Source organism: Rhinolophus sinicus, linkage group LG02, assembly GCF_036562045.2.
Source record: "Rhinolophus sinicus isolate RSC01 linkage group LG02, ASM3656204v1, whole genome shotgun sequence".
Classification (NCBI taxonomy): Eukaryota; Metazoa; Chordata; class Mammalia; order Chiroptera; family Rhinolophidae; genus Rhinolophus; species Rhinolophus sinicus.
This window is the reverse complement of record NC_133752.1, coordinates 1,034,071-1,049,634: the sequence shown is the minus strand read 5'-3', so window position 1 is coordinate 1,049,634 and position 15,564 is coordinate 1,034,071. Positions and strand designations below refer to the sequence as shown.

At 47.4% G+C, this 15,564-nt stretch overlaps 1 protein-coding gene across 1 annotated transcript in view; it reads left to right on the top strand.

Moving 5' to 3' along the window:
- The window catches only part of HAUS3 (HAUS augmin like complex subunit 3), a 141,624-nt gene that overhangs the window by 113,351 nt on the left and 12,709 nt on the right, over positions 1-15,564 (top strand). Inside the window, exons 20-22 of the mRNA XM_074320283.1 lie at positions 4,113-4,195; positions 5,479-5,625; positions 9,110-9,241. Of these exons, the coding sequence (XP_074176384.1) occupies positions 4,113-4,195; positions 5,479-5,625; positions 9,110-9,241 (362 nt within the window). The remainder of the gene's footprint in view (positions 1-4,112; positions 4,196-5,478; positions 5,626-9,109; positions 9,242-15,564) is intronic.

The following is a 15,564-nucleotide window of genomic DNA, read 5'->3' as shown; positions in this document are numbered from 1 at the left end:
CATCTTTTCAGTGTTGCATTCTCCTACCCAGAACAGGGCGTGTGTTCTGTCCTTCCCTTAAGGTCCCTTCCTTCATAAAACTATGGCACATGTCTTCTTAAACTTGTCAGGTATTTGGGGTTTTTTTATCACTCTTGTAAATGCAGTCCTTTTATTTTTTATCTCATTGCCTGGCCCTTGCTGGTATTATGAGCCTTGCTGTCCGCCTGGCTGAGGCAGTCGGTCACCGGCTGCCGGCCACTCACGGCTGCCAGCCACTCGCGGCTGCCAGCCACTTACGCAGCTCACAGCAGCTCACAGCAGCTCACAGCAGCTCACAGCAGCTCACAGCAGCTCACACCAACCTCTGATTGCTCAGGGCAGCGCAGCTCCAGGGAGAGCCATTGTTCACAGTCTTAGCTGTAGAGGGCTCAGCTCACTGGTCCATGTGGGAACCGAACCGGTGGCCTTCGGTGTTAGGAGAACGGCGCTCCAACCACCTGAGCCACCGGGCCAGTCCCAACTATGGGGTTTTTCATGGCCTGATTTCTCTTTATAATTTTCATTGGTTCAGAAAAAAAAAGTTTAACTTCACAAATTAACACAGGGAGAGCTGATATCTTGATGATGTTGAGACATTTCAATCAAGAATAAGGGATGCCTTTCCATTTAATCAAGTCTACCTTTGTGTCTTTCAGGAGATGTTAAAGATTTCTTCATATAGGTTTTACACATTTCTTCCTAAGTATTTCATCTTTTTTGTTAATATTGTAAATCAGGTTTTCTCTTCCATTATATCTTCACACTTATTATTTGTTTATATGAAAGCTATTGACTTATGTTAATTTTATTTCCTGTTACCTTGCTGAATTATTTCATCACTGATTCTCTAGGGATTTCCAAGAATGGAAATCTGCAGTTAGAGACGGGTTTTTTTGGTGTTGTAGTTTTTAATTTTCCAATTATGATGCCCCTAAGTATTGGGCTGACACTTCCAGAACACAGGACAGTGCAAAATAGCAGTGACAGTGTGGGCATCCTTGCCTTGTATCTGACCTGAGTGACAATACCTCTGGTATTACCTGTTAGTGAGAATACCTCTGGTATTACCTGTTAGATACCTTGCCTTGTATCTGACCTGAGTGACAATACCTCTGGTGTTACCTGTTAGTGAGATACTAGCTTTAGGGTTGAGGTGTATTGTTTTATCATTTTAAGCAAGTATCCAGCTATTCCTATGTTCTCAAGAGTTTTTATTAGCAGTAGGTGTTGAATTCTGGCAGAGGTTTTTTTTCAACAACTATGTAAATAATCATGTACTTTTCTCCTCAGTCCTATTAATGAGGTGAATTATATCAATAGATTTCCTAACATTGAACCAACCTTGCTTTCCTGGTATAAACTCTGCTTGACCATGGGGCACTTTTTTCTCAGTGTTGTGTTGGACTCTGTTTGCCAGTATCCTACGTAGTATTATCATATCAATCAATATTCATAGGAGATATAAGTCTGTAATTTCCCTTTATTACAGTCATCATGTTTCGGTATAACAGTTATACTTGCTTAATAAAATAAATTTGGAAGGTTTTCTTCATTTTCTACATTCTGAATCCATTTATACAGCATGCAGACTCTCTGGTCTCTACAGGTTTGATAGAATTCCCGTCTGATACAATCTGGGCCTGCTTTTTTATGTGGGTAGTTCCTCAATAATTTTCTGTATTTCTTCTATGGATATTGGTTTGTTTAACTTTCATGTCTACTGGGATCAATTTTTATACTGTGTTTTCTTAAGAAATTGTCCATTTCATCTAGGTTTTCAAATTTACTTGTGTAGAGTTGTGCAAAATGATGTCTTAGGATTTTTTTTAAACTTCTTACATCTCTGTAGTTATGTTCCCTTGTTTCTAATGCATATTTTATCTCTGTGCTGGCTCCCTGTTGATTAAATCAGCTCATGGGTTGTCTGTTTTATTTTTTAAAGCACCAGGGTTTTTATGTATTAGTCTGGTTGCTGTTCAGCGGCTCTCTAGCGCCTTCATTTCTGTGCCTGTCTTTCTTCCCGCTTTATTATCTCCCTGTGCACTCTTTTGATTTGCTGTGTTATTGTCCTAACTAAACTCATCTGCTTTTATTCTTTCAGTTTTATGCATATAGGCGCTCAGGGCTATGACATTTCCTCACTGCTTTAAGGAGGATCCATTGGTTCCGACATGCAGTGTTTTCATTAGAAATTATGCAGTTTCTGTTGGTATTTCTCTTCACCCAAAAGTTGTCTCGATGAAAGTGGTTTTTGTTTTATCTCTAGGGCGAAGGGCTGGTTCTGTTTTTAATGTCTAGTTTTCTTGCACTGTGCGCAGTGTTGTTTTAATATTTCTGTTTTGTGCAGCTTTTTAATGTCTTCTGCATGCCCTGAGGTGTGGTGGGTTATTGCGAATATGCCATATGTGCTCGGAAGAAGGCACTTTCTCTGGTACCGAGCATGGTGTTTGGTTCATGTCCACGATACCTGTTTGCTGAGTATGTTGTTGGGTCTCGTCTGTGGCTCTTGAGGAAGAAGCAGGTCTTGGGAGAGTTCCCTGCTGCTTCCTCAGACAACTTCCCAGCTCCCTCCACACACTGAGGGACGGTCTCCTGTGCAGTTTGGTTGAGAGGCACCCTGCCCCAGAATGCTCCCTCCTGCCCTCCCTGCAGTTGTCTGTCCTCAGACCCATCTGTCTGAGCCAAGGCATCGTCTGCTGTCAGCAGTGTCTTTCCTGAGCAGGTTGGGAGCACCTGCGGGACTTCCAAAACAGAGGGAACTGGATGGGGAGCTGGACTGGCTGGTGTCAGGGGAGTTGATGCATATTTGTTCTGAGTTGGGTGCTTTTGGCTTTTGGTTTCTTATCTAAATACAGTTGTTAACAATACCAAGTTTAAGGGTGAGATAAAGAAGTGGGCAAAACAGCTTATCACAACAGGAAAAGGACCAAAAAAGAAAGAAATGCTTTGGTACTAAGAAATCAGGTAACAAAAATTAATGAATTAAGGGGTCTGTGAAAATGGTGAAATAGGCAGCCCTGAGGGTCTGTCCCCCGACAGGAACATCAAAGAATCAAGCAAAAACTCTTTGAGTCAACGTTGCCTGAACGCTGGAAAACAGTGATGCCAGCAGCCAAGCACATGCTGCATCAGGGACAGGACAACCTGAAACAGCAGGAGAGCTTACGGTGTTCTCACTTGCCCTGCCTCCTGGGACTCAGCAGCCATGCGGGGCCCGGGGCCCTGGTTCCAGAGGGAGTGGAGTGAGCCAGCTTATCCGCAAAGATGGCTGGGGGCCTTCAGGACTGACAGGCACTTCCATCTAACTGACTCGGGGCAGGAGAGCCACAGGCGCTACTGGGAAACACTGTGAGGCGACCAGCCTGCAGCCATTTACAGTCGGGGAGGCAGATGATAGAGCCCTGAAAGCTTGGGAGAAGAGGCCAGGGAGAGGTCCTTTGAGAAATGAGGGCATTCCAAGGCCCGTGGAGACTGAGGAGTTTGGAAAGCCACGTGCACGCCAGGGCCGCTCGCATGCTGAGAAGAGACCTGCCAAGACCCGAAGCTTTTACTTGGGGCTGATGGCTGGGCTCAGGGCCAGCGGGCAGCATTGCCAACTGAAGGGCCCAGCCCAGAGCAGCCCACAAAGATTGGGACAGGTTCCTCTTCCCAGTCAGATGTTGAGTTGATGGGCTCACCCCTCGCCCCCCGCTGTCCATCGGTGGGAGCCCAGGCAGTGGCTGCTCACTCAGTCCTGCCAGGAATGGGCCCAGCCCACCGCTGCAGCACCCAGCACTGGGAGCGGGCGTTCCTCAGCTGGGCTGGCACTCCTTGGTGAGCACACTTTCTGGTTCTGGTTTGTGGTCACTCTGGAAGCTGGCTGGCTTGCAGCTGCTCCGGCTTCCCCAGCGGCATCTGTCGGGGGTGGGGGCAGAGACCTGCCGAGACAGATGCTGCAGACAGGACTGTGTCCCTCCCATGGAGGGCCTGACACTGGACCGGTCAGACCCTGCGGAGGGAGAGCTGTGGGGCGGTTTGCGTGGCTGGGCTCCCGCAGCTCCTCCACAGACAGGCTGCCAGTGTGCCTGACATTGGGCTGTCTCTCCTCCCAGGAAGGGCATCCCCCCAGAATGCGTGACGCACACAGACAGAGAGCAGACCAAGAAGGTGGTGTACTCAGTGGTCTACGGAGCAGGTAGGCAGAGCCCTGGTCATGGCCTGTGTGCACCTGTGGCCGTGCAGCTCATTGTGAGAGTCCCTGTATGTCACTTACACAAGCTCGGGTGACATTTGCCACGCACCAGACACTAGTCAGACCACTCACAGCCATTAGCTCACTCTGTGCTCATGCCAACCTTTCAGGTGAGAGAACAGAGGTGCAGAAGTGAGTGTCAACCCAAGTCACCCAGCTGGGAGGGGTGTGGCAGGGCCCACCCTCGTCACACAGCTGTGCCCTGGGAGGACAGCCTCCTCCCCACCCTCCCCCTCCTCACCTCCCCCACCCTCCTTCCCAGCCCTAGGGCCCAAGGCAGAACTGGCCTCAGCTCCCTTCTACTCGCCCTCCCTCCTCTCCCTTTGACCTTCTGACATGGCTGTCTGGGGTTTTCTAACTCCTTTCTCCCTCTTGGTTGTGCTGAGCCAGTGGGGCCTGATGTCCCCTCAAGAGGGCAAAGGACAGGCAGGGTCAGGAGAGGCTGTGGCTAGCCAACCCCTCCTTAAGTGGACCTCTTTGTCCCCCTGGATCAGTTGTGCTTTGAGCAGCAGGGCTTCCGCAGAGACACTGGGGAATTCATCTCCCTGCCATGGGGACCCTTTGGTCACAAAGAAAAGGCAGGAAAACTGAAGAAGCTTCCGGTGCAGGACTATCTGGGCAAACGCAGTCGATTACCCATAGGAACCACCCGTGCTCCCAAGTGGCCTCTTCCAGCTCCCAAGCGACTGGCTGGTGACGGGTCTGGAACCCTCCTCGAAGTGGCCGGCCCGCTCCCACCGTCGGGCTGCACGTGTGCTGGCCTCCCGGGGACCCTGCCCTGCGACGTCCATCTTCGCTCACGGTCCCCTTCTCAGTAGTACTGTGTGACACATTTGTTATCTCAGTTTCTTTGGGTCAGGAATCCAGGCACAGCTTGGCTGGGGCCTGGGGGACGCACTCAGCAGGCCTCAGTTTCTTGCTGGCCGTCGTCGGCTCAGAGAGGCAGCCCTCAGTTCTTGCCACATGGGTCTCCCAGTGTAGGCAGAGCCTACAATGTGGGGGCTCCAAGCCAGCAAGGGAGGGAGAGATGCCCGCAAGCTGTACTGCACTCTCACATACGGCAGTCAGCAGTCACCTGCTTCTGGCACCTTCGCAGTTCCACAGTTCCATTGGTGAGGGTGGCAGGTCTGCCCACACTCCAGGGCAGGGGTCACACGAGGCCATGAAGACCAGGAGGCAGGATCGTAAAGGCCCCTAAAGAGTGTCTGCCCCGCGCCCCTTTTCAGACCTCCTTGGACGTCCCTCCAGATCTGCCCGCCCTCACACAGCGCTGTCCCTGCTGCTGCCTGGCTCTGCTCATCCACTCAGGACCTACTCTCCCTGGCCTGAAGCAGGAGCTTCTGCCGGCTCCGCCCCTGCCTGGAGCAGGACAGGTACAGGATAATGCTCACTGAACAAATTAATGAACTGGTAGACTTTCAGCCCTACAGTTTTGGGAAACAGACTAAGAAGTTAGCTTCAAGAACTGCATTCAGTGAGTAACAGCAGGATGACACTGGGCTGCTGTGCCTCAGACCAGCTTGGCCCAGCACCTCTTCCTAGCCTCCTCTCTGCTGCGCTCCCAAACCTTCCCCAGTCTCTGCCTGTGGGGAAAGGTAGCATTCTGCCAATTTGATTAGATTTGGGTGCCTTGCCACCTGTTCCAGAGTCATGTGTGGCTGACATACCATTAGATTCGTCTCTGCAAACAGAGTGTTGCTTCTGCTTCCCTGGCCAGGCAGTCTAGCTGGAGTCCTGACTCTGTCCCCACCCAGCTGTGTGACCTTCTACAAGGCCCTCTACCTCTCTGTGCCTGGTCACTGGCTCAGTTAATGGAGGTAGGTTAGAGCAGCTCCTGGCACCACCTGCGTCATCTTTAGCATCTGCCGCCACGTCTGGGTCCTCTAGCTCCGTGCTATGTCAGCACACACACACCCCCAACAGACTGGGCAGCGTTGTGGGGCAGTGGGGCCACCATCTCAGATCCAACTGTGATAGAGGGATAGAGGGTGAGCATGCTGAGTGCCTACGAACTTCGTGAGGATGGCAGAGTGAGCACCCCACTGCTCCTGGGGCCCCTCGAGTCAGTCTACACTTCTGTCAGTTTGGCACTTTCTGTAGTAGTCACTATATTTCTTTCTGGAGCAGAAAAGAGCTCCACTTTGTAAATAAGCAGTGAGTCATCAGCTGTGATGTTGGTGAAAAGGGTAATTTGGCTGCTTTTAGCCTTGACAGTGACAGGGTTCCCACTCCAAGCCTCCATTTCTGCTGTTCCCTTGTTACTGGCCGCCTGACAGCTGATTGCTGTGCGTCTCCGTTGTCTGTCCCGCTTGTGTGAAGCCGGAGTCTGTCAGGTGAACATGTCAGCCATACATACTGAGAAGGAGAAGTGTGTCTTCTGGGGATGGCTAAGTAGCTGGCATCAGACCAACTTCTCACAGATGTCAACTATAAATTATAAAAAATATATAAACAACTACTGAAAGCACTGAAAAGTGACCAAGGCTCACAGAAATTGGAGGTAGGTGGACACTTGGAAGGAAGAAGGAATGGTACAGAGGAGAGAATTGGGAGAATTTCCCATTTTGTAGCCTTCACCTGAAGGCACGCCTCAGTCAGTGCTGTGGGTGGCTAAAACTCCGATAGAAATCCACAGTCTTACTAGCTTGAAGAACCAGAGGACAGAATTTGGAGCAACCAGAGAATCTGGGAAGTGAAGGGAGAAATATCAGAAAGAAAGGAGCCAAAGAAGAATGCCAAATTCTGAGTATGAACTCTGCCCAGATCTCTGGCCAACCCCAAACTGTGCATGACTAGGTCAGACTTCAGACAGCCCAGCTAAGGCGAAAAGAATTGATCTGAGATTTCAGCTGCTGCCCAGTGCAGAGGGACAAAGTTTGAAGTTTAACTTTAGCAAAATTGACTTCCCCCTTTAAAAAAAAATCAGTATGCCTGAGAAAAACGTAACAGAATCCAGAGTGTCTGCAGCGTATCATTCATAATATCTGGGATCCAATCCAAAATTACTAAACATATGAAGAAGCAATATAACTTGATGCATACTCAAGAGGAAAGGCAATCAAGGAAACAGATCCTGAAATGACTCAGATGTTGGAATTAGCAGACAAGGATTTTAAAGCCACTATTCTAACTGTGCTCAAGGATGTAAAGGAAAATATGCTCATCATGAATAAAAAAAGGAAATCTCAGAAAATGAAAAGGACCAAATGGAAATTCTAAAACTGAAAACTGCAATGTCAGAAATACCAACTGTGCTTAACAACAGATTAGATAAGAAAGAGGATTTGGTTGAGAAGATTCAAGGTCCCACCCAGCCAGACCTGCCTGAACTGTCGAGTCACCATCTGGTTCCTTTCTGAAAGCCAATGGAATCTTCCATTAGAGAGCCATAGCTGAGGGGCAGTGATTGGAATGTCATAGAGTCACAGATGGGCTATTTCAGTGTAATGTATTCAATGAAGCTATCACATGGTCTTAAGCCCTAAAAGGGAAATTGCAGTGGTTTTATTTCCAGCCAGGTGAAAAGTCAGGCAGAGAGGAAGGCCTGGTCTCCAAAAGCTCTCCTTTCTGGGAGAAACTTGGTGAAGAACAGGGGACCCCAGCCTTTTCCACTCTTCCTGGCCAAGCAATGGTAGCAAACATCTGCCCCCTCACTCTCGGCGACGTAAACACTTTCTGTCCAGACCACTGAGAGCATCAGCTGGCCAGGGCCAGGCATGGCCCAGCTGAAGAGAGACTAGCTCTACGAGGGCAGTCAGTCCCATTCTTCTTGAGGTCTCTTCTCTGTCCTCATATGTCCACCTCCAGGCTGTGGCTTCTGGGCCATGTGGTCTGAAGGCCCTTGGGGAACCCTGTAGTGTGACCCCGAGTTCACCTGGTGCGAGGCAGAAGCTCACTCCTGGTTCCGGTCATGCTCCCCCAGGATTGAGGGCTTCAGCCACTTGTCTCTTGTGTTCCCTCCAATGACGTAGCCCATCAGAGCCCAGGGTTTGCCAATGATCCTGCTGTCCAGAGAAGCTCCCACACCTGTCCTCATGGGCTCCTCGTTCTCTGTTTATTCTTTTCCGGAGGAAAACGGGAGAGAATGACTCCACATTGGGTACCAAGTAGGAGCCAGGCAGTGTGGAGCTTACCTGCCTCAGCTCTTGGGGTCACCCTAACCACCCTTGGGGTAAGTACTGGTGTTCCTCATTCATAGGTGAAGAAATGGGGCTTGTTGCACGTCAGGTAGGTTCCCCAAGGCGGTTCTGCAGAACCTCCCATGGTGATGGAACTGTACGTAGGCCCAGGCCTGTGCGTTCCCAGCACCTGCACCCAGCTAGCTGAGCTGGAACTTAGGGTGCCATCCTGTCCCGACCATAGACCTTGCTAGAAGCTTCACAAGAGCACCTGCATCCTCTAGGAACCAAACACGGGTCCACACCAAAAGTGTTTGTCTCACTTATGCCAAGGATGGGAGCTTCTGGCTACTGTTTGTCATAAGCTGGCCATGGAGCTGCCCTCCTCTTCCTCTGCTGCTGTCCAGCTTCCTGCAGTCCGGACAGGCTGGGAGCAGGGCCGACACCTTCTTCATGCACGGCCTCACGTAGGCGCTCACTCAGCATTGCTGAATAAACACGTTTTCCAGGCCCAGCCCAGGCTGACCAGCACCTCACCCTCAGTTGTGAAGCCAAAGCCAACACCATCCTGACCAATCAGAAGAGACCAGTGGTGCCAGCTGTACCTTCCCTACCCAGTAATCCAAGAGCCCTCTGCCGGCTCCCTTCGTGCGCGGTGGTCACTCCTGGCAGCTCGTGTTCTCAGTCCCCGCAGGTGCGAGTCACAACTGCCTCTGATCGTGTGTCCCTGTTCACACAGGGAAGGAGCGGCTGGCTGCTTGCCTTGGAGTTACCGTCCCGGAAGCCGCCCGCTTTTTGGAGAGCTTTTTGCAGAAGTACAGGAAAATCAAGGACTTTGCCCAAGCGACAATTGCCTGGTGTCACCAGACAGGTAAGCCAGCGGTAGCCATAGCAATTGGCAGGTCTGACCTCCCACGCCTGATCTGCAACAGCTGGGTGGTCTTCGACCCTGTCCCTCTAGTGGGTCGCCGGACAGATGGGGCGGGGTTGGCTGTAGAGCCCGGGTGGGTGGGGACTGGGTGAGTTCCGTCCTGGCTGGTAAATGGGACCAAAAGGCTCCACCTGACAAGCGTCCAGAGCCAGGCTGTGCTTGAAGCAAGAAAATGAACAAGCTTGAGTAAAAAATGATAAATGGATAGATAGAAATAAAACCTGCACCTCGAAATGGAGAACCCATGTTCTTACGAAAAGCACATGGTATGTTTATAAAACTTTACCACAGTTTGGTCACAAATGTCAAAGAATATCAAGTAGCACATGTTCTGTACCACAGGGGAGTAAAAAGATCATTTCACGTCTCTGTATGTGTGGCCGTCCAGCCACCTACCTACTTGGAAATGTATTGCATTCCTCAGAGATTTAGGATTAAAAAAGAAATCCCAATAAATAACTTTAGAAGTAAATGACAGTAAAAGTATGTCATGTGAAAAACTGTGGGACATGGCCAAGCTGACGGTTCACTTAGAGGTGAAGGAATACTTTTTAAAAGAGTATTTTAAAAAGAAAAACATTGTGAACACAAATGGTTTGTAGTTGGCGTAAGAAATTTAGGAAAGAAAGAATAAGGAAGGACACACATATAAGAGCAGAAATCATGAAATAGCGGAGAGGCCCGATGGCCGGTCCAGAGCGGGCAGAGCATTCAGCCCGCACGTCAGTGAGAAGCTGGCATCAGCCGAGAAGCAGCCTCACGGGGCCCAGCTTCCTAAACGGTTCTAGCGTGTCCCTCGGCGTCCAGGTGCTCCTGGACTGTCCCAGGGGCTGCTTGTGACTGTTTCTGGAGCCCATGCACAAACCTATGAGTTCAGGGCAGCCCCTCCACAGGCTCCTGGGCCTGAGTGTGTGTCCAGACTCAGCCTCAGGGCAGGGCCAGCCTCAGGCTTCCTGGGCACCGAGGCCTGCATGCCCCGGCCTCTGCCTGCGGCCACTGTGTCCTCACTGAAGCCCCACAAGCCCTGACGTCCCTGGGCCCAGGAGCCCCACACTTGAGACACATAAAATGCTATCCATTGTGAAATGTTACAACAGTGATAGAACCTGGTGTTGGTGAGAGTTTGTGGCGCTAGGATCGCTGCAGACTGACAAACAGGAGAAACACAGGCTCTCTCTGCAGCCAGGCCCCTCAGTGGTTTTCCCTAACGTGACTGGTGGTGCTCGCTGGGACTCACTGGGCAGTGTGCTTGTCCCCTTTCCACAGCCAGCAGGTGGTGCTGGGCTGCGACCCAAGCCCGGCCGAGACCCAGAGCCAGAGGCCCCCTTCCCCATCCATAACCTTGAAGGGGCGTGGGGCATTCCGTGTCCAGACGTGACATGTGCAGGTCTTTGACCCAGGAAGTGTAGTCTGGGCAGACACTGTAAGGAAAGCCTCAGATGATCACTAAACTCTTCCACAAACATGTGTGCCAGCACTGTGTTGATGCCAGGGACATGGGCTCCTGGCTGTCCTGGAGCTGCAGTCCAGGGGCGCAGATAACCCATGAGTAAGCAGGTACAAAGATGGGACCTGGAGATTTCCGGAAAAATGGTCGCGTGAGGTGAGCCTCTGTAAAGCTCCCCTGGAATTTACAAAGAATCGAACAACAAAAACTCCACAAAGGACTCCCTGCACAGCAGACAGGCAAGATGAAGAGGCCCACTACCGACTGAAATCACCTACAGGTGGGAGATTCGTGCAAGCAGGGGGAGGAGGAAAGGGAGAAGTGCGCGGAGACGGAGCCCCGCGGGCGCAGGACGCAGACCTGGTCAGTGCGCCGAGCTCGCTGCTTCCCGAAACTACCGCGGCTGCGAGTGAGGGAAGAACTCGGACTGCTAGGGCTCCGCCAGGGCTCCACAGGGCTGAGGGGACAGCATATAACACGGCTGAACCCAACGCTCACGGCAGAGACCTCGGAGAAAAGACTGAGGGAAAAAGGCTGAAAACGGTGGTTTAAGCCCGCACTGCCGAGCAGAGAACGGAGCCTTAGGCACTGAGACTAGCCGCCCCCTCCCTCCCCTCCCAGAGCTCGCCCCGCCCCCACCTGCCCGGTGCTAGAAGCGAAACAGTAGCAGTGTCAGATCAAAACAACAGAAAATTTGCTGTTTTGAGAACTGTGGACCGCAGACACAAATACACAGCCCAACTAGTTCCAGCAAAGGGGAGAGCTGTGGAAGCAGGACCGGCTGTGGTGGTGGTCGCCGCCATTGCTCTGGGCCACCTCTCACAACTCACCCCGCCCCTGACCCCACCTATCTGGGCAGATCCCTGCAGGAGTAAACAGAACTGCTGAAACATACGGGCTCTGAATCAGGAGCTGGAAGAGCTTTGGAACATCAAAAGCTCTCCGCATACCCACCGGGACACTGCGCCCTGTGACCTAGATGAACTATTAACAGAGGAGAAGCCCGTCTCACAGGGAATCCCCCCATTGTGTGAGAAGCTGGAATAGTGCAGAGAAAACATAGCACTACCGTGTGGGAGAAGAAAAATAAGCTGCAGTTGGATAAAAAATAAAACATTCTACCAACAAGTACTGGAAAACAAAAGAAAGACCTCTTCCTATCAACCTGTTGCAGAAGTCACTCCTGTAGATGTCTAGGAAGAGAAATAGTAAACCAGTAATCGCCATGAATAACCAAGGCAACAAGATAGCTCAGAAAGAAAGTGAAAGATCTCCAGAGAAGGCACTTAAAGATACAGAAATATGTGACTTAAATGACAGAGAATTCAAGATTGCAGTTCTGAAAAAACTCAACGAGATACAAGAAAACACAGATAGGCAGTTAAATGAACTCAGAAACTCAATCAAAGAACAGCATGAGCATTTTACGAAAGAGATTGAAATTTTAAAAAAGAACCAAATAGAATTTCTGGAGATTAAGAACTCAATAGAAGAAATTAAGAATGAAATAACCAGCTTAGGTAGTAGAGTTGACCAGATGGAGGAAAGAATCAGTGACATCGAAGATAGAAACCTGGAAATGACACAGAGAGAAGAAGAAAGAGACTTGAGACTTAAAAGAAATGAAAGAACTCTACAAGAACTTTCTGACTCCATCAGAAAGAGCAATATAAGAATAATGGGCATACCAGAAGGAGAAGAAAGAGAGAAGGAACAGAGAATATATTCAAACAAATTGTCGATGAGAACTTCCCAAATTTGTGGACAGAACTGGACCCTCGAATCCAAGAAGCAAATAGAACACCTAGTTACCTCAATCCCAACAGGCCTTCTCCAAGGCACATTGTATTGAAGCTGTCTAAAATCAACGACAAAGAAAGAATCCTCAAGGCAGCCAGGAAAAGAAGACGGTAACTTACAAAGGAAAGCCCATTAGATTATCATCAGATTTTTCAGCAGAAACTCTACAAGCCAGGAGGGAGTGGAACCAAATATTCAAACTATTGAAAGAGAGAAATCATGAGCCAAGAATAATATATCCAGCAAAGATATCCTTTAAATATGAAGGAGGAATAAAGACCTTTCCAGACATACAGAAGCTGAGGGAATTTTCTAATACACGACCTGCACTACAAGAAATACTAAAGGAGGCTATTCGACCACCATCAACAGGGACAATTTGTGGCAACCAAAACTCAAAAAGGGGGAGAGTAAAGGCCTGAACCGGAATATGGGAATGGAGAAAGTAAGCGTGCTGAAGAAAATGGAATACTCTAAATATCAAACTTTCTTTTACATAAACTTAAGGGTAACCACTCAAAATAAATCCAGAATTGAAATATATACTGAAATAAAAGAAGAAACAGAGGGAAACATCATAGAATACCACCACACAGAAATAATAGACAACAACAAAAAGGCAAAGAAACAATGGAGACACAGCCTTACCAGAAAACTAAAGATAGAATGACAGGAAATCCTCACATATCAATAATCACCCTAAATGTAAATGGACTGAACTCACCAATAAAAAGGCACAGAGTAGCAGATTGGATCAAAAAACTAAACCCAACCATATGCTGTCTCCAAGAGACACATCTCAGCTACAAGGACAAGCATAGACTCAAAGTGAAAGGGTGGAAATTGACACTCCAAGCAAATGGTACCCAGAGAAAATCAGGTGTAGCCATAATGATATCAGATGAAACAGACTTCAAGGTGAAAAAGATAACAAGAGACAAAGATGGACATTTCATAATGGTGAAGGGACTGTACAACAAGAAGACATAACAGTCATCAATATTTATGCCCCCAATCAGGGAGCACCAAATACACCAAGCAACTACTAACAGAACTAAAGGGAGAAATTGACCAAAACACAATTATACTAGGGGACTTAAATACATCATTGACAGCTATGGATAGATCATCCAAACAGAAAATAAATAACGAAATAGTAGCCCTAAATGACACATTAGATGAAATGGACATAATTGACATTTATAGAGCACTTCATCCTAAAACATCAGACTATACATTCTTTTCTAGTGTACATGGAACATTCTCAAGGATAGACCATATATTGGGACATAAAATCAGTCTCAACAAATTTAAGAAGATTGAAATCATACCATGCATATTCTCTGATCACAAGGCTTTGAAATTGGATATCAACTGTAAAAAGAAAGCGGAAAAACACAAATACATGGAGATTAAACAACATACTTTTAAAGAAGGACTGGGTCAAAGAAGAAATTAGAGGAGAGATCAAAAGATACATAGAAACAAATGACAATGAAAATACATCCTACCAAAATTTTTGGGATGCAGCGAAAGCAGTTTTAAGAGGGAAATTTATCTCATTACAGGCCTATCTCAAGAAACAAGAAAACTCCCAAATAAATAACCTCATGTTACACCTTAAAGAACTAGAAAAAGAAGAACAAGTAAAACCCAAGGTCAGCAGAAGAAAGGAAATAACAAAAATTAGAGCAGAACTAAATGAAATAGAGAACAAAAAGACAATAGAAAAAATTAATGTGACAAAGAGCTGGTTCTTTGAAAAGATTAACAAAATTGACAAACCCTTGGCTAGACTTACTAAGATAAAAAGAGAGAAGACACTGATTAACAAAATCAGAAACGTAAAAGGGGAAGTTATCACGGACACCACAGAAATACAAAGGATCATCCAAGAATACTATGAAGGACTATATGCCACCAAATTCAACAACCTAGAAGAAATGGACAAGTTCTTAGAAACATATAGCCTTCCAAGGCTGAACCATGAAGAACTGGAAAATCTAAACAGACCGATCACCAGTAACTAAATTGAATCAGTCATCCAAAACCTTCCCAAAAGCAAAAGTCCGGGACCAGATGGCTTCACTAGTGAATTCTACCAAACCTTCAAAGAGGATCTAATACCAATTCTGCACAAACTCTTCCAAAAATTGAAGAAGAGACAGTACTCCCTAACTCATTTTATGAGGCCAACATTACCCTGATACCAAAACCTGGTAAGGACAGCACAAAAAAGAAAACTACAGACCAATATCTCTGATGAATACCGATGCAAAAATCCTAAATAAAATTCTAGCAAATCGAATACAACAATGCATTAAAAAGATTATTCATCACGACCAAGTGGGGTTCATCCTCGGGCACAAGGATGGTTCAACATCCATAAATCCATCAATGTGATACATCACATAAACAAAATAAAGGACAAAAATCATATGATTATATCAATTGATGCAGAAAAGCATTTGACAAGATACAACATCCATTTATGATTAAAACACTTAATAAAATGGGTATAGAAGGAAAATACCTTAACATAATAAAGGCCATATATGACAAGCCCTCTGCTAATCTCATAATTAATGGAGAAAACTGAAGCCCTTTGCTCTACGTTCAGGAACACGACAGGGATGTCCCCTATCACCTCTGCTTTTCAACATAGTGTTGGAAGTCCTTGCCAGAGCAATCAGGCAAGAGAAAGAAATAAAAGGCATCCAAATTGGGAATGAAGAAGTTAAATTATCACTCTTTGCAGATGACATGATGCTATATATAGAAAACCCTAAAGACTCCACCAAAAAGCTATTAGAAACAATCAACGAATACAGTAAAGTTGCTGGCTACAAAATCAACGTACAAAAGTCCATTGCCTTCCTATATACTAACAATGAAATCTCAGAAAAAAGAAATACAAAAAACAATTCCTTTTGCAATTGCAGCAAAAAGAATAAAATACCTAGGAATAAACTTAACCAAGGATGTGAAAGACCTATATGCTGAAAACTATAAGACA